Source organism: Kogia breviceps, chromosome 12 (genome assembly GCF_026419965.1).
Source record: "Kogia breviceps isolate mKogBre1 chromosome 12, mKogBre1 haplotype 1, whole genome shotgun sequence".
NCBI classification, from domain to species: domain Eukaryota; kingdom Metazoa; phylum Chordata; class Mammalia; order Artiodactyla; family Physeteridae; genus Kogia; species Kogia breviceps.
In genome coordinates this window covers 49,311,725-49,338,421 of record NC_081321.1, presented here as the reverse complement: position 1 = coordinate 49,338,421, position 26,697 = coordinate 49,311,725, and the positions used below count along the sequence as shown (strand labels likewise).

Sequence of the window (26,697 nt, the reverse complement as noted above, 5' to 3'; positions counted from 1 at the left end):
CTATTATTTCTATCCATTACGTAGCTCACAAATCCATTCTCCCCTTGTCTATATACTTACTACCACTACTTTAAATTTAGAAGCTCTTGTTGCTTAACTTATATGACAGTCTCCTTTCCTCTGGAGACAATAGTGGCCTTTCTGCTTCTTTACTCAGTGCCCTCCAACCTGTCTTCTACAGTGTTCTTAAGACATGTTAAGACGCAAATTTAATAATGTTCTTCTATTACTTAACAACCATCCAATACTTCTTACAAACTGTAAGAAAAGGTCTAAACAACGGAAAGTGTCATCTTTCTTGATCTGAGTGCTAGGTTTAGCCCCAGCCTAATTTCTGCTCTGTATCCCCTACAAGAGTCTTTCCTTTCAGTAACACCAAATTATTTGCTGTTCCCCTAAATGCTATATTCTGTCATGCCTCCTTGCTTTTGTAGGTATTGTTCTTTTTGCCTAGAATACCTTTGCATCTTTTGTCTAATTTACCACTATTTGTGTCTGCAACTCAGGTCAAACACCACTTTCTCTATGCAAACTTCCCTGCACTGGCCCTGTCTTCTTAAACCCCAAATCAGCTGAGACAGATGCCTCCAACCTATACAGCCAAGATATTTAATAGTAATTATCATATACAATTGTCAATTCACTTCTCGCCACCTTTAGATTGTAAGCCTCTTGAAATCAGATAGCTGTCTTTTAACCTTGTTTAGAATAAAGTGCTATATATAGAAGGTACTCAAGTACCTGTTGACTAAATGAAGAACTGTCATTGTTAAAATGTAAGGTAACATCAAGTTCACTTACTGTATATAAACAAGATACATTATTTATTTGAAAGCAAGATTAGGGCAGTCTATTAGTCAAATAGACTTTGAAGGACAATGTAGGCAACTTCAGAATGTTTTGGTTGGTAGATTAAAAAGGAGAACAGAATTGAAAAGTGAGGGATATGATATGAAATTAGAAGTCTAAATATAAACTGAAAATGTAGTTAACTTAGGCATATACACATTTTAAAAAATATTAAAATATTAAGAGTTCAAAAGTCTTTTTGTTCTTTGTTACAGCTGTAGGGAGATAAGCTACGGTACATAATTTAATATATAAATATATATAAATTATATACACATATATAGATAAAAATATGAAACATCTACAGAGAAACAATTCAAAATAATTTCATATCTGTTCATCCAATGACCAATTAAAACTATGCCAGTAATTGGGCTCAGAAGTTTATTAATTTATTAAATTGAACAATTTTAGTTGAAGACTTTTTTTTTTTTTTTTGCGGTACGCGGGCCTCTCACTGTTGTGGCCTCTCCCGTTGCAGAGCACAGGCTCTGGACGCGCAGGCTCAGCGGCCATGGCTCACGGGCCCAGCCACTCCGCAGCACGTGGGATCTTCCCGGACCGGGGCAGGAACCTGTGTCCCCTGAATCGGCAGGCGGACTCTCAACCACTGTGCCACCAGGGAAGCCCTATTTGAAGACTTTTAAAGCATTATAAACTAAAAAAGTAAAAAATGAGTCTCTGCCCTCAAGGAACATATAATTTGAATCAGTAAATAAAGTAAAGCAGTTAGTGCTCCCCAACATCACCAGAAAACCTCTGTATAGGAAATATCATCACATGAGCAAATACCTTAATTCTCATACTTTGTAATACTGTCATCAATAAGTAAAATTTACAGAAAGGTGAAATTTATAGAATAATAAATTCTTATAAACCAATTCTTAGTTTTCTTCTTAGAACATACTAGTCATCTGTTCATCAATCAATATCTGATAATAAAAATGTACTCTGATGGGAAATAAAAAAAATGCCAATATTTTGGCTCCAGCTGTGGCTGATAAACTGATGCAAATGTGAGTAGATGTAACTTCCTAATTTTTCTACTATTCAGAAAACATCAAAGTAACAAATACACAGCATTAATTTTAAAAAAATCTGTAATTTGTTTTATATAACTATATCATTTTGAGTTTGAATATGTAATTGTCATAAAGGATAAGACTTTAAAAATCTGAGGTATGGTAAGGCCCTTAAAGATTTGTTTTTGTTTTTGTTTTTCTATTTTAGCGTTCTGACTTTAAGCAGTCAATAGCTAGAATGTCTGAGCCTATTTTGCAGAGGAAAATGTAATATTTTCATTAGAAAACTCCAGTTTTCATGTTGAAAACCAGAAAAATTTTCATGTTTCAACTTATGCTTCTGTTAGTGGGCAAATTTAGTAGACAGATTTCCACTTAGAGGACAATTTTATGTTTCTTTAAAGCAGAGCAAGTCTCTCACCTATTAGAATTGCTAGAATATAGACTATAGTGTTCCATGGGCCTCTTTTGAAACAGTAGATTCCTAAATTTTCAGGAATAAAAGACACACTTACCACAATCTGGTCTTCAGATGCAGTTGAGACACTACTGTCATCAAAGTAGTACCATTTTCCATCATCTTTATTTTTTGCGAAAGCAGTATCTAATGAAAAAATATAATCGCTTTTGTGACTTAAATGAGCTGTGGTTTCCTGGGAGGGAACCCTCAAAACTTTGAAACCATCTAATATAGGGAATACCTATTAAAAGTACATGATAATCATCTATATAAGGCCTGTCTATCATGTATTTAACTGATTCCAATGATTAAAGGTTTTTAGAATAATTTCCTATAAACTAGAAGCCTACGATACTTTCATATAAGTTAAAATATGTGACTTTTTTCATCCTAGGGACAAACGGGACAGATTTATTATTTTTTAATTCACAGAATAACAATACTAATGACAATAACCGGTGATTAACATTTATGTAGTGCTTCTGGTGTAAGGTACTATCATTACTATTCTTCTGATTTTAGAGATGGGGAAAGGGAGGCATCAAGAGAAGTTTAATTTGTCCCAACAGTATAGCAGTTAGGTAGCAGAGTTAGGATTTAAACTCAGGCCTGTTTCTGATTCCAAAGTTTGAATTTTCAACCAAAATTTACATTTTCTATGACTAATATTTTTCCAACAATATTATCTCATTGATTTGTAGAGGTTTTTACACCAGAATCTTTTCCAGTCTTTAACAAAAGTACAGAGCAAAGGAAAGGTAAAAAAAGATCAATTGATTTGAACAAATTTTAAAGATCTGCTTTATCTTTAAGTTTAAAAAAAAAAAAGCCCACTGCTCCCATCCATGCTTTGTATAAACTATCCAGTAACTGAGGAAACAAAGTTGCAAAATGTACTCAAAACAATTATTTGCTGTAATAGTTTCTAAAAAGTGACTTTATAAGGCTTTGTCTTCTAAATAGTTCTACCCCTCTTAAACAAAATTATTGTTCTTCTGGGTGGAGCCCATTATGGGTTATAAATTTGTCAATCTGAAATCAAGACCACCACACTCCCAAATTTAAAGAAACATATTTTCAGACCAATAAGTCTGAAAATAAAAAGATAAGATTTAACAATAATATAGATTTATAAGAGACAAATCTAACAAAAAGGCACACAGAGTTTGCAAATGAAATCATGGTATCAAAAGAAAGCTAAATTAATATTTGTAATGCTGAGAAAAAGACAAAACGAAAAATGAATGTCAAATTCTGGTAAAAGGAACAATAGAGAAAGAAGAGCTACCCATTTTAAACATAAATGCAACTAATAATGCAAATGAATTAATAAAACTGTTAGAAGAAACAGATAAATCAACACTTTAGTAGCAGTCCTGACAAATTCCTCTCAGAAAAAGAATGAACATCAAAAATAACCAGAGATAGTAATGATTTGAATACAACTGATCAGATTAACTGTAACGGAAATATAGAACTCTATGTTTAAATGGGGAATACATATGCTTTTCAAGTACACAAACATTTAAGGAACAGACCATATATTAAGCCCCATGGAAGCCTTAATAAACTCCTAGGATTAATATAATATAGATAATGCCCCTAAATGCTATGAAATAAAATTAAAATTAAGAAACAAAGGAGAACTTTATAAAACCATATATTTGAAAAAGCATATGATGAGATAATCTTGGAATAATCAGAAAATTATAAAGGAAACTAAAAACATATATAGAATTGAAAAGACAATGAATACCACATTTCAATATTTATGGAATAGTGATAAAGGAATATTTAAAGGGAAATTTACAGCTTTAATTATAGCCTTCAATAGAGGGGAACAAAAGGAAAACAAAAAGTTAATAAGCATTCAACACAAGAAGCTGGAAAAAGAGAAACAGAGCAAACCCAAATTAACAAGAAGAAAAATATACCAAAGGGAAGAGAAGAAATCAATGAGATAGAATACATACATGTATAACAATAAGAAAAATGTAATAAAATAGAAAGCTAATTCTTTGACAAGACAGAAAAGAACAAAAAAGGGACAAAAATACAGCACAAGAGTATTACAAACAACTACTCTTAAATATATTGGAAAACATACATTTTTAGAAAAATGGAGAATGCCAAAATGTACACATTTTGGAAAAAGAAAACTGAATATACTTCAATTAGCATGACAAAAATAGAGAAAGTTATGACTGTAAAGCCCAGATAGTTTTACAGGTGAATTCTACTAGACTTTCATGAATAGTTAATTCCTATATTATACTAGCTGCCCCAGGAAACAGAAAAAGAGTAAAGTATCCCAGCCTGTTTCATTAGGCTAGACTGTAATCTTGATTCCAAAGTAAGAACAATACAAAAAAACTGAAGTATCATTTCACTTATGAATTAAATTTTAACAATCCTAAATAAAATCAGCGAACCAAATCCAACTGGGTATATTAAAAAATACTTCAAGACTAGGATTTATCCCAGAATGCAATGCTGGTTCAACAGAAACACCTATCAATTGGAGAGCACAGACTGGTATAACTGTCCTGGAGAGCCATCTCACAGTACTTTACTCTATAACCCAGCAATCTTACATCTGGGTATGTAGCTCAATGAAATTTTCACGTAGGAGACCATAAACAATGATGCTTATTGCTCTTGTGGTGGTAGAAAGTTAAAGACAATTTGGATGTCCACCATGAAGTGAATACAGAAATAAAATATGGTAGATATATAAATCATGAGTGGTTAGAAGCAATGAATTAAATTGACACAAAGTAATATGGAGAAGTCTTAAGTGTCAAGAGAGAAAAGTAAGATCCACAGCAGAGTAACAATCATGTAAATTAACAATGATGCACGATTCATGAGAGCTCATACATCAAACAAGTTAGAAATGGAAGGGGAAGGAGAATGGGGAAGGACAGGAGCTCTGAATGGACCACTGATTTCCTGTGCTTTGAACTATGGAGCATGATTAACTCAATCCTCTATTCTTGATGTTAAAAAAAAAAAGGTTCAAAAGCTGATTCATTCATTAATCAATATCTATTGAATGACTACTATATGTAAGACACACCTCACATTCTCCCTTTAAGAAGTAATATCTTAAGGAAAAAAGTCTGGAGTTATCAAACACCATGATTTTAGTAAAAAGGTAAACTATCAACTTACAGTGTCCTCCTCCCATCCCTCCATAGTGGTTGGAAACAGCAATCAAATTGTAGCGGCAAGGGCCTGCATTTGGATTAATTAGGAATTCCGACATATCCAAATCACTGTTTAAAAAAGAGATCAAATTAGTTTTATGTTTTTCCTAAATGTAATGAATTCTACTCTCTTTTGTCAGTGTTGTTTGACTCCCATTTAAATGTATTCCTATCTATCTATCTATCTATCTCACTAAAGAAATTACTAAGAGCCAAATAACTTTATAAAACAAATTATATAAATACCCTTGAGTTTTGAATGTTTTGGCAAAAATTTTCTTAGGGATTGAGAGTTAAAAAATTCTCCAATGATTGTTGTTATTCAGATTAATGTTTTCATACTAATACATTTCTCTCTTAGTATATGAGGAAATACAGACATCACCATTTACCATCTGGGTTCTTTTATTTTTTAAAGTCATTTTCAGAAATGATTTATTTAAGGAAGAATAAAGGGACAGTGAAAAACTTTCTTAGAAATTTTATCATAATTTAAATGTAAGTATACATTTAAATATAACCCCAATATCTATTCTATATTTTTCAGGTTTTGATGACCTCTGTAACCTAAATGGGTAACATTCTCTGAAATACAACCAACTGTTTATATAATCTAGCCTGCATGAAACTGGAATATGACCATTTTATAGCTTACCATTATTTCTGGTTATTCTTCTTGTATTTACATAATTAAAAAGCAATTATGATTCTAAATTTCAAATACATCTCTAAAAGATTCTAGCTTATCATTACTTTTGTTTCATCTTGTACTCACACTTTCAAAATGCTGTATTCTTGAAAACTTTGATGGCTCATAATTTTGTTTTGTTAAAGAGAAAATTAGCAGTTTTTGTTCTATAACTGCAAAACGTTTTCAATTTTAAATTTATAAACACCAATTAGAATAAGCAATCCAAAGAATGTTTTCAATATTACATCACCTATTTCCTTCTAATCACCTCTGCATGCACACACACCTGCCTTCAGTATTTGTTTACTTACTAACTGTATTAAGTAAATTTGGTGCACAAATATCATGAAATATGAAAGAATACTACCAATTTTTTTTTTTAGCGAAATGGGAGAGTAGCATGTTCTTGTCACAAGATGGCGTGTGATAAAGTCCTTTCTGGACTCCATGAATGAAGATACACTATTCCCTTTTTGTCCTTCTGAATTCTCAATTATGTTTAGTGAAAGCTTAAAAGAAAAACAAAAAAGGCTACCAAGATGCTGTCTCCAGACTTCTTTACACATTTTTACAAATAGGATGTCATACTCTGGACGCTGCAATAAGAAAAGTGAAGGATGACAATAGGGATGACTTATTACACTACTGCATCATCCTCCTTCTAAGCAATTCCGTTATTCTGTTTTTTGCATTAGTCTTTTTAAAAAAGCATCTAGAAATAATTGAGAATTAATGATGAAATAAGTCCTGGGAAAACGAAAATCACTAAGATCCCATGAAGTATCTTAGATTTATAAACAGGGCCAGTGAACTCATAAGATAATGTAAAATAGAAAGAGTCTTACTCTGTTTTTTTGTTTTTTTGTTTTTTTTTTTGCGGTATGCGGGCCTCTCACTGCTGTGGCCTCTCCCGTTGCGTAGCACAGGCTCAGGATGCGCAGGCTCAGCAGCCATGGCTCACGGGCCCAGCCGCTCCGCGGCATGTGGGATCTTCCCAGACCAGGGCACGAACCCGTATCCCCTGCATCGGCAGGCAGACTCTCAACCACTGTGCCACTAGGGAAGCCCCTGTTATTTTTAAATATATATTTTCTCTTTGATCTTTGAAAGATCTCTTAAGAAGGAATAAAAATTGTTACCGATCCACACAAATTGTCAGAAGTACCCAAAAATACACTCAAAAATTGAGACTGGATGCTAAAAAACAAAACAAATGAGCAAATATAACAAAACGGACTCACAGATACAGAGAACAAACTGGTGGTTGCCAGAGGGAAGAAGGTGGGGGGATAGGTGAAAAAGGTGAAGGGGATTAAGAGGTACAAACTACCAGTTAAAAAATAAGTCAAAGGGACTTAGTATATAGCACAGAAAATATAGTCAGTAGTATTATAATAATTTTGTATGCTATGTAAGGTATAAAAACATCAAATCACTATGCTGTACACATGACACCAATATAATATTTAAAGTCAACTATATGTAAAAGTAAATAGACAAAAAAAAAAAAAAAAAAACCCTAAAATTTGGATGCAAAGTTACCTAATGTCTAAAAAAAAGCTAGAGGCGCCCAATGTTTATGAAGCACAATCAGAACTTACTTGATAGGAAAATCAACTAAGGTATCCAACTTGTCTCTCATGTATCGACTGTAAGAAAATCGCTTGAGATGTACCACAAGTACTGGAGGCAGGGACCATAAATCTAATTTCTTTGTGGCTTGCTGATGTTCTTTACAATTTGGACAATACCTAAAAATAAAGAGAAATATTTAAAGCTTGTTAGAGATAATGTTAGAGGTAATATTAGGTAATGCCTAATACATAACAGATAGGAACTTCTATTATTATTTTTATCGTCAATACATTTTCCAAATAGATTTAACTATTAAAAATGAATATGCAAATAAATATTCAAAGAAATAATGAGGGCTAGATTATTTACATTACAGTATGCTAAAAAGACATGGATGTATTATAAAACTGTGCTGAGATACAGGCATTAGAAAAATCTCAAAACTTCTGGACTCTAATAGAATTAGTAATACCACAAAACATATTGTGATTTTCCTAAAAATGCTTCTCTTGAAATAGCTGCACAGCTAAAAGTTCTTGGGAAAATGTAACTAAAATTAATTATTCACAGTAAAATGGCTATTATGGAAAATATAGTAACGAAGTTAAAGCTTAACATTATAATAATACTTTTAAAGACATTTTCATCCCTCTTAATACATTATTAGCATATAAAGAAATGCTTATTGTTAAAAACATCAAAGGGAATTTAAATATCACTTTTTCAATTTGATGTACCACATACCTCAGTATAAATCCTTTAAAAATAATTAGAAACAATTATTTAATTTTGTCTCTTACCAGGGATCTTCAGCACCCAGCTTTTCTTTTGTTGTAAAAAGCTCAATGCAATCTTTTAATTTCACAAAGGGTTTTTTAGGAGGTTTGTATTCCACACTTTCATGTTTTTCAAAATCCTAAAGAGAAGTATTTCTTGAGTTAAGAAAACAAATGAAACAAAACTCATTTTAGTGATACCATATTACTATGAATAGTAATGAAAAACTCCTAAATGTTCTCAAAAAAAATCAAAGCTTATTTCAGCTGAGATTTACACTATACTTCTAATAATTCCTGTATACACACCTATATGGACAGCCAGGAAGTTTAAACAGAAAGCAGTTTCAAAACCAAAAAGCCTTTTCTCTTTTAGCACATAACCATTTTTTTACTGCAAAATAAACATAGTTGGTAGACGCAAAATAGTGTAACAAAACAGTGTGATCAACAGGGAACGATAAAGAAGGAATGACTGATGACTTACCTCAGCAGCATTTTCATCAAAATATCTTTTTTTCAAATCAGGATCCCAATCCAAAGCAAGAAAAGATCTTTCTAAGGTGGAAAACACATTTTTTCTTTAAGATTTAATATGCCTTAATGTTAAAAACTAATATATTTTAATGTTAAGATATATACCAGAATAAACAAATAGCAGTCTCTTCTACTTGCACTAAGGTAATCAGGGTAAATAGCTGTTTCCAAGCCATTAAGATATTTCAGAGCTAAAAAAACCTTAAGCCTAAGTCCAACCTTCATTTAATAAACACTGACATGTGTTTTAGTATACTTAGAAATGAAGGCTTTTCATTTAAAAATGTAGATAGATACATAAATGTTATTTTTCATGATAGTGTTGAATTTCATGGTTTCACTTAAAAAAAGTAACATGCGCTCAAGTTTAGTGTTTAAGCCATTTTCCACTAATACTTACCATCTAGTCTAAGCTGCCTATCATCAAATCTTATATGCCTGGTATCATCTTTGATGTAGTTGATATCAGTATTGCCTAAGTTGTTGAACTGGAATGTAAACAATCGTTTTTTGTGTCCCATGAGTTGACCTTTGCAAGTTTCCTCAGTACATAATCCATTTTCAGAATCATTATCTCCTCCAACTGAATCTTCAGACTGACTGTTTTCATTCTCAGAGGGAAGTTCTTGATCCTGGCTGGATTCATCATCTGGCTCATCTGTTTCCATTTCACCTAAAATTAGATATTAGAAATATTTAAATAAACCCAATGTTACATTTAAAACTTATTAATACTAACACTATTTTTCTCAGGCTTGCAAATATTGTTTAGTTCCTTAATCCCCATCCTCTTAATTTTTCTCTGCAGCAATAACCCAAGTGAAAAGTTTTTATAATTTAATAGGGAAGTCTTACTTGGTGAGCCTTCTTCATGTATGCCATTTGGGCCATTCCCATTAATATTTTGGTCCTTACAGCAGTGTAGGGATCCTTCGGTTTCTTCAGTGTCAGTAGATATTTTGACATATCGGCTTAAATAAAATCAGAAATCAAACAAGTTCAGTTCTATACAGACAAAAACTAAAAAAAAAGTTTTTCATTCTTTCAATAAAACAAAACCTCTCAATACAATTAACAGTAGTCATTAGTGGATTCAATGATAAATTCAAACTCAAGATATGATACTGTAATCATTTGTGTTTGGTTGTCTTTATAAAAATAAGTTAATTTGTTACTTCTAGGGTTTTAACATCTTTATTTTATATGTTAAAAGTTTGTGGCAAATAATTTCTTGACATAAAATTATTTTATAAAGATCCTCATTTAGATGATACATATATAATTGCTAAGACCACTTATAGTTTATAATGTCATTTTTTTTTTTTTTTTTTCATTACGCGGGCGTCTCACTGTTGTGGCCTCTCCTGTTGCGGAGCACAGGATCCGGACGCGCAAGCTCAGCGGCCATGGCTCACGGGCCCAGCTGCTCCGTGGCAGGTGGGATCTTTCCGGACCGGGGCAGGAACCCATGTCCCCTGCATTGGCAGGCGGACTCTCAACCACTGCGCCACCAGGGAAGCCCTACAATGTCATCTTTATGTATGGTTTATGGGACTACAATATTAAAATAAGTATGCTAGAAAGAAAACTAAATATGTTAGCTATAAAGGATAAAAGAAAGGGAGCAAATGGCATTCTTGATTATGTTATAATTCAAATCAAGGTTTTAGGAAAACAAAAAGGTGTTGCCTTGCAAAAGGATCAACGATGAAAGTTTATCCTTTTAAATAAAAATATTTATTAGTATGAGTTGTTATCAGTATGAGCATGGTGTATAAAGAAATGAAGCATATGACATTTGTTATGATTTCAGAGTGCAAACATGAATAAATTCCTATCTTCTTCCAACTGTAAACTTTTGGTGTAAAACAACTAAAAGAATTTATGCTTCCTGGGTTTAAAATTACCTCAGTAATGTGGTTTACATGACCAAGAAACTGGATTAGACTATAATGTGATTTCTTACATTGCTACCCATCTAAACGAAGCTGAAATAATACAGACAACTATTTATATTTTGATAGTACCTTGCATGTTTACTTTTATTAGCTATTTAATATTTTATTTTGTTAATGTAGAATTGTTTGGCACTTACCACATTCTCACAAGCAGAAGATTATAGAGTTTATCTTCAGTGTTGTTTCGTGGTACAGCCATAAGAAAAGGCTGACCAAAAAGTGAAGAACCAGTATGGTGGGTGTAACTTGAGTGTCTAAATTTTTCTCTTAGGCAAACAGGAATAATCACATGCTCTGTATCTTCTGTTCTATTGATGTTAATCTCAAACCTACAAGGATAAAATTGACTATAAACTCTGAAAATTTTATTTCTTTTCAATTTTTTCTCAAGTAATATTTGCACAGTAGATTTCATACTTACACATAAATATCATCCCGTTCCATAATACTACTAAGGTTTTCATCCATTGCAAATATTCTGTGAAATCTATGATTGTATATATCAGTAACTATCATCTAAAAGGAAATAAATTTCTGTTAAGCTGGTTTTACAACAGTGAAAAACTAAACTCCAACTTACATACTTTAAACCCAGAAACATCCTACCTTATCTGCTGGTACTCCTGACAAAGCAGACAACGCTGTACAAAGATCAAGTATGTTTCCAATTTTGGGGACAACCACTTTGTACTAAAAAACAAAAAAAATTATAATACATTTATTACTTTGGAAAATATTCACTAGGTGAGATGGACCTTTTAGTTGCTTCCTCACGTTCATGGTGGCATCTGGCTCACCGTGTCTTGTCTCCAATCTTGGCATCATCCTGGGTGACAAAGTCCACATGGATGGTTTATCTTATTGTTCCCTGACTCCTCAATTCAAAGACCTACACTTGCTTCAACTGTAGTTCACTTCTTGGACCTTGCCATCTCCTGCACCACCTCTGACATCTTAGACTCTTAACTGTTTAATCACTATTTACTTTTCCTGGAAACTCATTCTTTCCTATTCTTGGCTTGCACTGAGATATCTAGTCTTTCTAATTCTCAATTTTCTCCTAGTTTATCAGCTCCCTACTATTTCCATGCCCTTCCACCCCCATGATTCATCCCTTCAACCACTCATTGCAAAAACTTTAATTACTTTGTTATTCAGTTTTATTCTTGCTATACTTTCTCAGAGTTGTTTAGATTGCTGGAGTAAACTGCTCAACTTCAGAGACTGGTGTACTACAGACTCAAAGTGCTCAATCTCAACTGATCCTTCAACACCAGCCAGAAATTCTTCTGTGTAGCCTTTATTCGCTTATTCTCTTATTTTTCTCAATAACTATTTAAAATCTTCACCATTTCTTAGGCTTTTAATTTTACCACTTCTCCCCTCACTATCAGCAGAATACCTATTTCACTGAGAAAAATATAGGCTACTGGATAGGAAAATCTCCAACTTACTGTTCCCCCTACAAACTTGAGCCTAAAAGGTCCTTTTCTCTGTCTCTTTTGACACAAGGAAAGAGAATCAGGTGTTACTCTTCCCATTCAAGGCTAACACTGGCATCTATCCTTTTCTGCCTCCTCTAGAACAGGGGTCCCCAAGCCCCGGGCCGCAGACCAGTACTGTTCCGCAGCCTGTTACGAACCCGGCCGCACAGCAGGAGGCGAGCGAGCGAAGCTTCCTCTGCCGCTCCCCATCGCTCGCATTACCACCTGAGCCATCCCCCACCCCACCCCACCCCTGCCTCCATTCCGTGGAAAACCTGTCTTCCACGAAACCGGTCCCTGGTGCTAAAAAGGCTGGGGACCGTTGCTCTAGAACATAAACCCAGCAATTATCCTTTATTTCATTTTATCTTGACTCTTATAAAAGCACTGAACTGTTTACAAGTCTCAAAAAACAAAACAGTCTCTCACTGTCTCCTAATAATTTTCCACTAATTATCTCCCTTTCTCCCCTGCTTTATAAATAACCTTGTTTAAAGTAATGTCTACACTGACTACCATAACTTCTTTATCTCTCATTCACTTATTTATCCACTCCTGGTTTTTGCCTTCACCTCTTTATTTAACCTGTTACCAACGCTGTCAATACTATCATTTAACCAAATCTTTATCAGTCCTTACTTTATTGAACTCTCTGCAGCATTACTGCTGACCACTGCCTCCTTCAAAAATTTTCCTCTCCCTATGACACTACACTTCTTATTCTTTAATGTCCTGGTCACACCTTCTTTTAAGTAAAGAACTAAGCTCTAGCATTATCCTTCAGAGTTTTATCCTCAGCCTTCTTGATTCTATATGCTTTCCTTAGACTAGGTGACAATATATCCCAGTTTGCTTTGGCGAGTCCTAGATTAGCCAGCTGTCCTGGTATAATTATTGATATGGCCCTTTTTATTTTTAAAACAGTTCTGATTTAGATCATCATTTGGGTGATCTCATCCTTCTAAGACATTCACTACCATCTTCATAGAGCTCACCACCCAATTTATATCTCAAGCACAGACCTCTCACATTCACTACCATCTTCATAGAGCTCACTACCCAATTTATATCTCAAGCACAGACCTCTCTCCTCTAGTCTACATACATAAAGTCAAGGCCTATTGACATCTCTCCCAAATTTTCCTCATGAATCTCAACTTGTCCAATACTAAACACAGATTTAGGTCATGTTAGGTCAACATATCCAATACTAAAATAGGTTTCCTCTTAAACCTTTCTTCCTATATCTCCCATTAAAACAAATAGTACCATTCTCTCCTCAGTTTTCCAATTCAATAAACTTGAATACTCTTAATACATTTTCAACTCCTATATTCAACTGGTTCTTCTATCTGACTGCCATCCTGACACTTAGCTTAAGAGTTCAAGCCCTTGTCCTCTGTCATCTCATCACTGCAAAAGCCTTCTACCTGGTCTTAGTACATCTGATCTAAGCCCCTCCAATCCAATCTTTGCACTAGCCAGAATGTTCTTTCTGAAATACAAATCTGACCACACAATCTCTTTATACTTAATACATTTTAATGGCTCCCATAGTCTTTTAGGATGAAGTCCAAACTTCCTATGAAAGCATCAAGGTTCTTTGTGATCTAGTTTCTGCTTACCATATTATCTACTTGTAGTTTCCAAAAGTGGGCCACATTCTCCTTTGCCTTCAGCTCTTTGTACGTGTCACTCTCTTGTTCTATATAATACTTTATTCCCAACTTTCATGTGATTAAATTTAAAACCTAATCATCCTTCAGGATTCAGCAAAGGCATCATCACCAGTTTGGGTAGGTTATTCCTTCTGTATATCCCTACAGCACCCTGTCAGAGCACTTTTCACACTGTATGAAAAGCTTCTTGAGAACAAAGACTAGGAACACCCTTGTACTTCCAGCATCTTGCATAGTATGTGAGTCCAATACATAACATATGTTCAACACAATTACAAATAAACTTCCATGACTCAAATCAACTTCAGTGATGGGAAAACTCATCAAGTGGACTAACCTAGCTAATTCCCTTTTCCTCTAGAGCTGGTTAAAGCACAGTGTTAATGAGGTGATCATTTTGGATTTGAGTTGTTACTGTCTCCAAGAGGAAAAAAAAAATCCCAGTTCCTCTGTGCTGATCATGGCTCTAACCTACACAAATTTATGCTTCTGGTCACCAAGTGAGAAAAGAAAATTAGTGAAATTCACATTGCTGGAAAAATAATTTAAAACCCAAATTACAGAAGACCATTCAACACATACTTTCCAGGTTAATGTGTAATTTGATTTCAATTTGCTTCTATATAATAGATGGTATATTATTGGCATGGGAAAGTACTATCTTTAACACATGAGTATAGAGAAATAGAGTACATTTATTTTATGTTGAAATAAATTTTTACTCATTTTTTTATACTCCTCTCTTATTCCATTATACTCACTGGCATATATTTGTAAAGTTACAAACTAGAGAGGTTAAGGATGTAGTTTAGCATTGCTACACCTTCTCTCCATTGAAAAGAATGTTAAAAATCCTATACTTCTAAACAAGTGAATAAGTGAGTATCTAAAGGATGTGATTTTAGACATGTGAACATATATGTGCCTGGCCAAAAATAAAAGCAGGTATTTATTAACCTTGCTCATGGATAAGGGCAAGTGACATGTCTCCCTTGTTCTCGAAAATATTCTCAGTACTGCTGGATGAAATACTGACATGAAGATACCAGGTTCAATGAGTTCATGAAGCAAATATATAAATAGCAAAAGAAATGGGTGAAATTTGCATAACTGAGTACATGCCTAGTCTCTACCAACTTTAATTATTTTGGATGAAAGTACTATATTTTTATGAACACTTCATATTCTGTGCCCTGTTGACAGTAAACCCAAACACTTCCACTAAATGAACAGTACGATGACAATTTTGTTCAAAGCATACCTTTCATATAGATTTCATAAACACTGCTATGGACTGAATTCTGTCGTCTCAAAATTCCTATGTGAAGCCCTGACAACCAATGTGATGGTAATTGGAGATAGGGCCTTTTAGAGATTTAGATGAGATCATGAAGGTGGGGGTCTCATGATTGGGATTACCATCCTTATAAGAAGAGACATCAGAAAGCTTGTGCTCCCAGTCTCTCTCCCTGCTCTGTGAGGACACAGCAGAGGAGGCGGCCATCTGTAAGTGAGGAAGAGTCTGCACTAGAAACCACCAGGCTGGCTCTCTTGTCTTAAGACTTCTAGCCTCCAGAACTGTGGGGAAATACATTTCTGTTGCTTATGTCCCTCCGTCTATGGTATTTTGTTATGGCAGCCTGAGCAGACTAATACAACTAATAGGCTCTAACAAACTGCACTTCTGGCTGGAACCCTAAACTAAGATCTTTAGTAAAGAATCTTCTAAAGTAGGAACTATGTCTGTTTTGTTTACCAGAGCTTTACAATCAGTAGGTGCCCATTTGAATGAATAAAATTTTTGAAAACTTCTAAGTCATGAGGGTTGGGAATACAAAGATTTACAAAGTCCTTTTCTTCAAAGAATTCATGGTCTGGGGACAAAAGTTAAAGTAAACCAAAAGTCATAATAAAATTTGGTAAGTGCTATAATAGAAATTAGGGTAACAGAAGGTAGAAAAGGAAGGAAATACTTTTATTAGGGTGGATCAAGTGTCAGAAAAGGATTAACTGATTAATAAAGGGAGAAAATATAGTGTTTTGCTCCATAAAATGTAAAATAATCCATTTATAACACTAGGCAATGGAATCAGGCAGACAACTAATACTAAGGTCTAGCACAGGGCTCTTTCATAGACTAAGTGTTATCTGATAACCCAAACTGTTAAAAGATTAGAACATTATTGAAACAAGTATTTTTAGCCTAACTAAATTTCCACTTCTTTTCCAGGTTCTTAAGATACCTAAAAATTACAGGTATTTGAATATACTATTATTGAAACCATTTCCTCTAAGATCAGGAAGAAGGCAAGGTTACCCACTCTCTCCATTATTATTCAACATAGTTTTGGAAGTTTTAGCCACACCAAACAGAAAAGACAAAGAAATAAAAGGAATCCAAATTGGAAAAGGAGAAGTAAAACTGTCACTATTTGAAGATAACATGAGACTCTACATAGAGTCCTAAAGATGCTACCAGAAAACTACTAGAGCTAATCAGTAAATTTGGTAAAGTAGCAGGATACAAAATTAATGCACAGAAATCTCTTGCATTCCTATACACTAATAATGAAAAATCTGAAAGCAGAATTAAGGAAACACTCCCATTTACCACTGCAACAAAAAGAATAAAATACCTAGGAATAAACCTATCTAAGGAGGCAAAAGACTTATATGCAGAAAACTATAAGACACTGATGAAAGAAATTAAAGATGATACAAACAGATGGAGACATATTCCATGTTCTTGGATTGGAAGAATCAACATCGTGAAAATGACTCTACTACCCAAAGCAATCTACAGATTCAATGCAATCCCTATCAAACTACCAAGGGCATTTTCCACAGAACTAGAACAAAAAATTTCACAATTTGTATGGAAACACGAAAGACCCTGAATAGCCAAAAGCAATCTTGAAAAAGAAAAACGGAGCTGGAGGAATCAGGCTCCCTGACTTCAGACTATACTACAAAGCTACAGTCATCAAGACAGTATGGTACTGGCAGAAAAACAGAAATATAGATCAATGGAACAGGATAGAAAGCCCAGAGATAAACCCATGCACATATGGTCACCTTATCTTTGATAAAGGAGGCAAGAATATACAATGGAGAAAAGACAGCCTCTTCAGTAAGTGAGGCTGGGAAAACTGGACAGCTACATGTAAAAGAATGAAATTAGAACACTCCCTAACACCATACACAAAAATAAACTCAAAATGGAATAAAGACCTAAATATAAAGTCAGACACTATGAAACTCTTGGAGGAAAACACAGGCAGAACACTCTATGACATAAATCACAGCAAGATCCTTTTGACCCACCTCCTAGAGAAATGGAAATAAAAACAAAAATAAACAAATGGAGCCTAATGACACTTAAAAGCTTTTGTACAGCAAAGGAAAACATAAACAAGATGAAAAGACAACCCTCAGAATGGGAGAAAATATTTGCAAACAAAGCAACCGACAAAGGATTAATCTCAAAAATATACAAGCAGCTCAGGCAGCTCAATACGAAAAAAACAAACAACCCAATCCAAAAATGGGCAGAAGACCTAAATAGACATTTCTCCAAACAAGGTATACAGATTGCCAAGAAACACATGAAAGGATGCTCAACATCACTAATCATTAGAGAAATGCAAATCAAAACTACAATGAGGTATCACCTCACACCAGTCAGAATGGCCATCATCAAAAAATCTACAAACAATAAATGCTGGAGAGGGTGTGGAGAAAAGGGAACCCTCTTGCACTCTTGGTGGGAATGTAAATTGATACAGCCACTATGGAGAACAGTATGGAGGTTCCTTAAAAAATTAAAAATAGAACTATCATATGACCCAGCAATCCCACTACTGGGCATATACCCTGAGAAAACCATAATTCAAAAAGAGTCATGTACCACAATATTCATTGCAGCACTATTTACAATAGCCAGGACATGGAAGCAACCTAAGTGTCCACCGACAGATGAATGGATAAAGAAGATGTGGCACATATATACAATGGAATATTTCATAGCCATAAAAAGAAACGAAATTGAGTTATTTGTAGTGAGGTGGATGGTCCTAGAGTCTGTCATACAGAGCGAAGTAAGTCAGAAAGGGAAAAACAAATTCTGTATTCTAACACATATATATGGAATCAAAAAAAAAAAGGCAGGGTGAGGACAGGAATAAAGATGCAGACGTACAGAATGGACTTGAGGACACAGGGAGGGCAAAGGGTAAGCTGGGACAAAGAGGGTAGCACTGCCATATATACACTACCAAATGTAAAATAGATAGCTAGTGGGAAGCAGCTGCATCGCACAGGGAGATCAGCTCGGTGCTTTGTGACCACCTAGAGGGGTGGGATAGGCAGGGTGGGAATGAGACGCAAGACAGATGAGATATGGGGATATATGTATACATATAACTGATTCACTATGTTATAAAGCAGAAACTAACACAACATTGTAAAGCAATTATACTCCAATAAAGATGTTAAAAAAATAAATTTACCATAATCTTATCATAATATGAATCAAAATGTATAGCAAGCATTAGTTTCTCTTCCAGCAGCCAGTAGGAAAAAAATTACAATAAACATTAAAGAAAGTTCAAGTTGGAAAACTGGGAAATTACTGTTATAAATCTTTGTAAGCTAATATTCATACCAATATTTTAAAATCAAACCACTTCTCATTTTTCTTTGATAAGAAAGTCTTTAAGAATTTTGTTTTTACATGACAAATAATGGTACTTTACACACATCCGTCACCCTTTCAAGATTCTGAAAAGTTGTACTAATTAGTGTATAAAAATCTCTTATGCAAAACCGCTTATTATTATCGAATTGTACTTGAGACATAAGGACTCAACACTGATCTTTTATAAAAATAACAAATGCAAAGAAATTAATCACTTCCTACCTGCATAGGTTTCGTAAGTGGATCCATTCTAACTAAATAAACTTCCAAGGTACGTTCCTTTTTCATGGGCAATGGAAGTGTCAAGTAACAAAAAGGATCAAATGTTACTGAAATCTTAGCACATTCAGGACAAACTAAAGTTGATTTAAAAAGGCCATGAAATATATCTACTATGATAGAATCATTTCTTTTTAAATGGTTTTCCCAGGCTTCTTCAGCAACTACCTGTAAGGAAAACAGACACATATTACAAAGAGATACCACATTATTATAACAATGGTGACAATAATATGGTTAAATTTACCTTATCTGGTCTTCCATCAGCATCTTTTAATTGTATATATGGTTTTTTCCTAATTCTATTCAAATCCTCATGTAGTCCATCTAACAGGAAAGCTAATAGTTCTTGACAGTCTTGTTGCTGGTATCCAGAGAACTGAGGTGCAAAACGTCCTACCTGTGTCTGTAAGAGAAGCAAAACTATAGAATCATTTTTAGGGACAAGATTGATTTTAAAAATATATAGTCGGGCTTCCCTGGTGGCACAGTGGTTGGGAATCCGCCTGCCGATGCAGGGGACACGGGTTCGTGCCCTGGTCCGGGAGGATCCCACGTGCCGCGGAGCGGCTGGGCCCGTGAGCCATGGCTGCTGAGCCTGCGCGTCTGGAGCCTGTGCTCCGCAGCGGAAGAGGACACAACGGTGAGAGGCCCGCTTACAGAAGAAAAAAAAAAAAAAAAAAAAAAAAAAAAAAAATATATATATATATATATATATATATATATATATATATAGTCAATTTTCATTATTCACAGATTCCGTATTTGTGAATTCACCTACTTCCTAAAATTTATTTGTAACTCTCAAATCAACTTGTGGCACTTTTGCAGTCATATGCAGACATGATATTGACATATGGATAAATACACGTAAAGAATTACATATCTAAAAATATTTTAATAATGATAACTAATCTGTAAAATAGAAAAGAAATGTTGACTTAAGGAGAGAACATTGAGAAAATATGGTATAGTTTTGTACAAAGAATTGGGAAACACTAAAGACTTAAAATTCAGTAACATTTCTGGGTCACTTGAAAAAAGTACAAGGCTCTCATTTAGTTTGTGTGTGTAAAGAGAGGATAAATCTCATAGAGATAAAAAGAATATTCATGTTCATATATAATTGCCCAGTCTTCGCAGTGCTAAGTATTTTTTTGATGAGACTGAAAAGAAATGCAAAAGAAAAAAGTCAGATATCAAGGACCTATTTACACATAATTGAGAACATCTTGTAAAGTGAAACTAATTGGTATCATGGATAAGGGTTGAGAAATTACTTGTCTGAACTAGTCTGTTCTAAGTTTGGAAAGTTAAGGAAGATAAATGCAGGACTTCTTTTGATTTGTTTTTTATTATTTAAGAACTAGTACATAGTTAATAAAATGTTGCCCAGTCCATGTTCTATATGAACATCATTTAAGTTGTATAAAAAACAGTTGAAAACTGCTTATTTTCTTCAAACGTTTAAAAGTTCTCATAAATCTCACCCATATAATTAATTAGGAAAACTTTAACAATATAAAGCTAAATTTCAGTTCAATTCTTATTTGAGTGACAAGCTAAATTACGTGAGATTTTGATTCTAAGAATTAACTGCTTCACAAATAAGAAAAAATATAGAAGTTTAAGAATTATATTGAAAATATATTTAATTAATATTTAGTGCTTACTTTGCAGACCAGTTTCATTCCAATAATTTTTCAAACCAATAATGACTTGCAAAATATAGAGTTCTTAGAGTTTAATGACATGCCCAAATTTAGTCTTTACATTTGTATAAAATATTTATGTAGGTTTCTTAGAGATGTGCTGTATTCTAAAACAATCTGCAAATGCTCACTGCTGTCTATAGTCATTTTGAATCATACCAGTGTTTCTCAAACTTTATTTCATTATTTCCTTTACCATCCTTCAGAACTCTTTTTGGACAGTTTAAATTTATCATCTATCATGTGCCCCACCCTGAAAATTTAATACCATATATGCTGTGTATGTATTTATGTGCTGAGTCCCTTTGGAGGGCCACAAACCATTGTAATAGCTATGATTTTTTACCCCTTTCCCAAAGATTTTTGTCCTCTTGGGTGTGATATAGGCCTTGTTGAAAATGTATTTACCATACTAACCTTAAAGGCTCTTGGTGTGACGTAGCTAAATTTTCCAGACCACATTTGCTTGATCAATTCAGCATAAGATTTAGCTATTTCACCTCTCATTCCTAAGGGATTGTCAAAATTCAGTTCTTCTTGATATTTATCATTCAGGAAATATTCAGTAAGTGGAGGTGTATTGCTCAAACACTGCAAAGAATAAAATATATTTTCAAGTAAAAGAAACCACACATTACACATGTTAAAATGTAGAGAGAAACAAAGTGATAATATATAGAGAAAAATTTACATGATGGCCTCTTGCACTAATAAGCAACTGATCAAATAAACACTCAAATGATGTACTCAACTATTCATTTCCCAAATTTCAAGTCAATTACTTATAGTAAATGAAAACGCTAATATTTGTTGCTGTAAAATCTGCATTAATTTTAACCAAAGCAAACTACTGGTTAACTGGGAGAGAAGCTCAGAATTTTCTTTCCTTCTTTTACTTGACTGGTAGAAATGATGGATTGTCTAATCATCCCAGGCATCTGCAAATTAGCCTGAGTAGGTAAAAACTGAGACAGAGTGCAAGCAAGAAATGAACTTTAAAGAGGTATTTACTGCTTCCATTGTCAGTTCCTTATCATGAAAGAGCAGCCTTCTAAACTTTCCTTTTGGATCAACTATTTTTAGAAGGGAGAGTACTGATCAGCTGAACCTCAGAAAACAAACTTTTGTTATGTGAACTCTGGCTAACTGTGTTCTTACTTCTTCTAGCTCTACTTTAATAACACAACAATCCAACTCTCCTTTATGGCAAGATTAAAATTATGAATAAGTTAATTCTTCAGCTCTGCTCCATTTTGAATTAAATAATTTAGGATTTAAAATAAAATAGACAGCGGAGGTACAGTTTTTCCACAATATTTTATCTCAAGATGAAATAATTTTTTAAGTTGATAATACCATAAAATGTGACTTCATTTTGAACCAAATATTACTTTATCAAGTAGATGTCTAGAGCCATTAATTAGAACGTGTAATGACTGACACAGACATACGGTCATATAGGTTAACTTTTTTTTTGGCTGCAGGAAGATATCTGCCTTGGAGTAAAGTGACAAAGTACCTTAAGTGAAGCTAGTTGCTTGCACGTAAAGCAGTAGAAACCTGTTCTTATGACAGTTCAGATTTATATTAATGGAAATAAAAGTTTTTCAAAGCTTGCTTACCACTCATATGGAATAAGTTAAATAGTTCTGGTAACTATGAAAGGTTCAGCCTGCTGAGTTCATGCTGATAACTTGGATGCTATAAACTATGACTATATGTCATACACTGTTTGGCTAAAACTCCAAAATTAAGCATATTCAATTCTTAAAAATAGATTAAGGCATTATATTTTGTGGTTTCAATTATAAATCAATTTATGTGTACTCACGTAACTATATCTATTTTGGAATTTTCTAATAAAAGTAATACTGTCCAAACTGGTAGTCTGACCCCTACCTCAACATAAAAGGGAGAACTCTTTATAATATCATGGAACTTGTTATTGTATTATTCTTAGGCAATGAAAATAATATCAACAGTTAAAAAATGTTTGAGTTGGGCTATACAGCCTATAGTTATTTACATGTCTTTTTCAACAGTAAAATATTTTATGTGAACAAGAGGTAAGCTACAGTGTAGGAAGTAATTAGGGAAGGGATTTTTTTTCTACCTTTCCTCTTAATTCCTTTTATATCTCAAACTTTCATAATCTTACAGCCCTTCTGAGTTTCATTTTCTCTTTACTTTTTGTAATATATGTCATTTTAATTATAAACCCAGCACTAGAGGTAGGGCCAGGCAATCTAGAATATACCATGACTACATAGGGCATAAATGCCATCACTTAGCAGTATCATCTCATTTAGTACAAAAAGGACCAACACTAAATAGTCGATGAGGCAAACTGGAGGTCAGACAGCATTTATAACAATTATCGATTAGTTTTCAAATCCTTATATTTGATCACCTCAGGGTTATACTAAGAATATAATATTCTACTACTGTGTGTAACAGTTATATAAAGAACCTAATGCTTTACCGTTTAAACACGTCAAAAAATCAAGTTGTGCAAACATGAATAATTCTTGAGCTTTGTTTTTACCTAATTATTCATGTTTATCCTTATCTTGCAAGAGCTTCCAACTATAATTGAAAATCTTTTCAGCTTTCCATAGCATCCAGAGTGATCTTTCTAAAATTTGTCACTAAAATTTATGACTTAATTATGTCACTTCCTTGCTACAAATCCTTTAATAGCAATTTCAGATTAAAATTTCAAATCTGGGTCTGTCTTTTGCCCATCTATTTAGCTTCATCCCTTGTCAATAAAATACCTTTAAAAAAACAAAAAACAAAAAAACTTCCATCCCAGCCTTATTTGATTACTTGTGGTTCTTTGACCTCCATGCATTCTCTCACTTTATAAGTTCTCATTACTCTACCTATATGAAATATACCTTATTTGCCTACTAACTTCTACTAAACCATTCAGGTATTCTGTCTGGGAAGGATTCCCAGGTTCCCTTATAGTGTTTCCTCCTCTATGTTTCCTTATTGCTTAGTGCTTACTTTTATTACAGCATTTATTTTATAATATACTGTAACTTTAATTTTTAGGTTGTCTGTCTTGCCAAATGGACTGAGACTTCCACGAGAGCAGGAATCATGATATCCTTTAAATTCATGTCTCTAGCACTGCATGCTTAGTTAAATGTTTTTTGCCTATATTTACTAATGTATTTATTCCCCATTTCCCCATTTCTTCTTCATCTTTTTTTTTTTTTTTTTTTTTTTTTGCGGTACACGGGTCTCTCACTGTTGTGGCCTCTCCCGATGCGGGGCACAGGCTCCGGACGCGCACGCTCAGCGGCCATGGCTCACGGGCCCAGCCGCTCCGTGGCACGTGGGATCTTCCCGGACCGGGGCACGAACCCGCGTCCCATGCATCGGCAGGCAGACTCTCAACCGCTGTGCCACCAGGGAAGCCCCCTTCTTCTTTTTTTAACTCTTTTCTTTCAACATTTGGCACAGAGCACTCAAATTTTGTTGAATGAAATATCACATAGTGAGGCAAAAATATTTTTGCTTGTAATGAATAATTTCAAAAGTTTCTTCAAGCACTTCTACCTGAATACTAAATCCAAAAAGACAGCACCTATTAAAAACTCCCTGGTTCCCTTTTGTTTGACTTTTACTTAATCTACCATCTGCTTTGTAGTGGGCCTCTACTTGGATTTTTAAAAAGTCAATGACACAGAGACCAGTGCTTATTTTCATAGTGACTCATGCCAGTTTGAAACTGATTATAATTCACTGATAACAAACTACACAACAAAACACAAATAGTCTTAATAAGTAACTGCCTGTATTTCCTGTCAAGATATCATAACCAATATATTTGAGATAAACTTTATATTTAAATGTAAACTATTAAATCCTAAAGGGTCCCCCAAAGTATCTTATTTGCTGAACATAATGTTTTAAGGAACTCACAACCTTAACTTTTCTAAAAATTTCCTAAAACACAAGTACAGAAATTCAACAGCCAGTTTAACTGTTCTACTACATAGATCATAATAGTTTAAAAACTAAACTGATGTTAGACTTTTTTTCCTCATCTTGAAAATACCATAATTTTCTCCTTCACCTTGAATATAATGTTATTATAGGAGTCACTATATTCTTGAAATAATATGAAAACCAGTTAAACATTAAAAGTTCTCTTTTGGTATAAATTTCAAAGAACTATTGGAATAGAGCTCAAACAACTAAAATATTTCCTCCAGGTGACATCAGTATTCAATGCCATTATTGAAAGAAGAAAGAAGACCATTTCTTAAATTTGGTCATAATACAACTTGATTTTTAATTTATGCAACTCATTATTCAATCTTTAAACATGAGGCTATCTTAGAAACATGAACATCTTTGACAATTACAAGAAAATAGGATACTTGGACTGGCTGCCATTAAATACAATGTTTTAAAGAATAAAGATAACTTTCATTAGTTCAATAATAAAAACTATAACCAGATTTCTGAAGCATTTATCTCAAAGATTCTTCTATTATAAAAAACATCACTTTCCTATCTGATTGGGACTGTTCCAAAACAATTCCTTTCTTAAGGCATATATATATTAGAAGTCCTACATATGCAGACATAGGAAATGTCATTTTTAACTCATGATACTTTACTCCAGTAATGTAATATGGACTATAAATCATACAACATATGTTGTGCCTATGTGGATATCTCTTATTCTCAATGTTTCCTGAACTGCAAAATAAAAAAAAAAAACCCACATCCTTAACATACATGGTTTTTCTTAGCAAAAACTGAGAATAAAAAAAACCCCACAAAACCTGAGAACATATATGAATGTATGATAAAAACAAAAGGATTATATAAACAATATTAGTATGTTATTTTTACAGCTACTTAGGAGTTTTGTGACATTCTCAGAGTCACATGCCATTTTGAGCTTCACCTCTGTTAATTCATTTGATTTCAACTGCCTGACACTGACAAATGCCAACACTTTCATAGTTTAAGAACTACCTCTTAGAAGTCATCACCAAAAAAATGAGGTCCATATATGAAGTAATGTGACTGATCATAAAACACGTATCTCAAGCCACATTTTGTTTGTATTATAATTGTGTCTAGAGTTGGTCCTAATATTGGGTAGAATTCTGTCAAATACCATGTTAAAAATAAAGCAATAATCAGACTGAAGAAAAAGATTCTGTACTAGTAGTTTCAATTCTTGATGCAAAAGAGAAAAAGTAAAAAAGCTACATTAATCAACAGGTAAATGCACTTGTTAACTAGGCAAATTATTTATTTAAATTTTTTTATGATCCCTAGGCAAGTTAATAGTGTGCAAAACTGACGAGCATTTGAAGATCTAAGGATTAAAAAACTAAATTTCACATTTAGTATATGGTAGTATGAAATATTAATATTTCATATTTAGTGTATGGTAGACTTTTAGCATTCATTAATTTAGCCTTTGTGATACAGCATCTTCACAGCTGGCTAACTGGAAGGTTGAGGATATAAGCTAGCATGAAAAGGTGTTGATCCATGAGGAATGATGAGAATGGTGTATTATGTGCAAGCCGATTGTTTTGTGAGCAAATGTATCTGTTCCTCAAAATGGCTTTGTAGTTCTCTACTTGTGCTCACATATGCATTTAAAATGGAAATTGCAAGTAAGAGTATTCTTGAATGTGAATTTGAATAAGGGGTCTTAAGATATATTTCTTAGTTTAACGTATTAAGACTGAGCCTTAGCATGTACTCCTCCCCTTCTTAGAACATT

At 33.7% G+C, this 26,697-nt stretch overlaps 1 protein-coding gene across 7 annotated transcripts in view; it reads right to left on the bottom strand.

Annotated features, from left to right (window-relative positions):
- The window catches only part of USP15 (ubiquitin specific peptidase 15), a 122,997-nt gene that overhangs the window by 1,599 nt on the left and 94,701 nt on the right, over positions 1 to 26,697 (bottom strand). For 6 of the 7 annotated variants that reach the window (XM_059082204.2, XM_059082205.2, XM_067009670.1 and 3 more), the window contains 13 exons: positions 21,345 to 21,518; positions 19,463 to 19,621; positions 19,159 to 19,383; positions 11,684 to 11,767; positions 11,499 to 11,593; positions 11,215 to 11,406; positions 9,975 to 10,090; positions 9,520 to 9,792; positions 9,070 to 9,140; positions 8,607 to 8,722; positions 7,833 to 7,982; positions 5,506 to 5,609; positions 2,387 to 2,475 (listed from right to left, as the gene is read on the bottom strand). In XM_059082204.2, coding sequence (XP_058938187.1) covers positions 2,387 to 2,475; positions 5,506 to 5,609; positions 7,833 to 7,982; positions 8,607 to 8,722; positions 9,070 to 9,140; positions 9,520 to 9,792; positions 9,975 to 10,090; positions 11,215 to 11,406; positions 11,499 to 11,593; positions 11,684 to 11,767; positions 19,159 to 19,383; positions 19,463 to 19,621; positions 21,345 to 21,518 — 1,848 coding nt within the window. Of the gene's footprint in view, positions 1 to 2,386; positions 2,476 to 5,505; positions 5,610 to 7,832; positions 7,983 to 8,606; positions 8,723 to 9,069; positions 9,141 to 9,519; positions 9,793 to 9,974; positions 10,091 to 11,214; positions 11,407 to 11,498; positions 11,594 to 11,683; positions 11,768 to 19,158; positions 19,384 to 19,462; positions 19,622 to 21,344; positions 21,519 to 26,697 lie in introns of those variants that run through there. The other variant, XR_010835832.1, reaches the window with a different exon arrangement.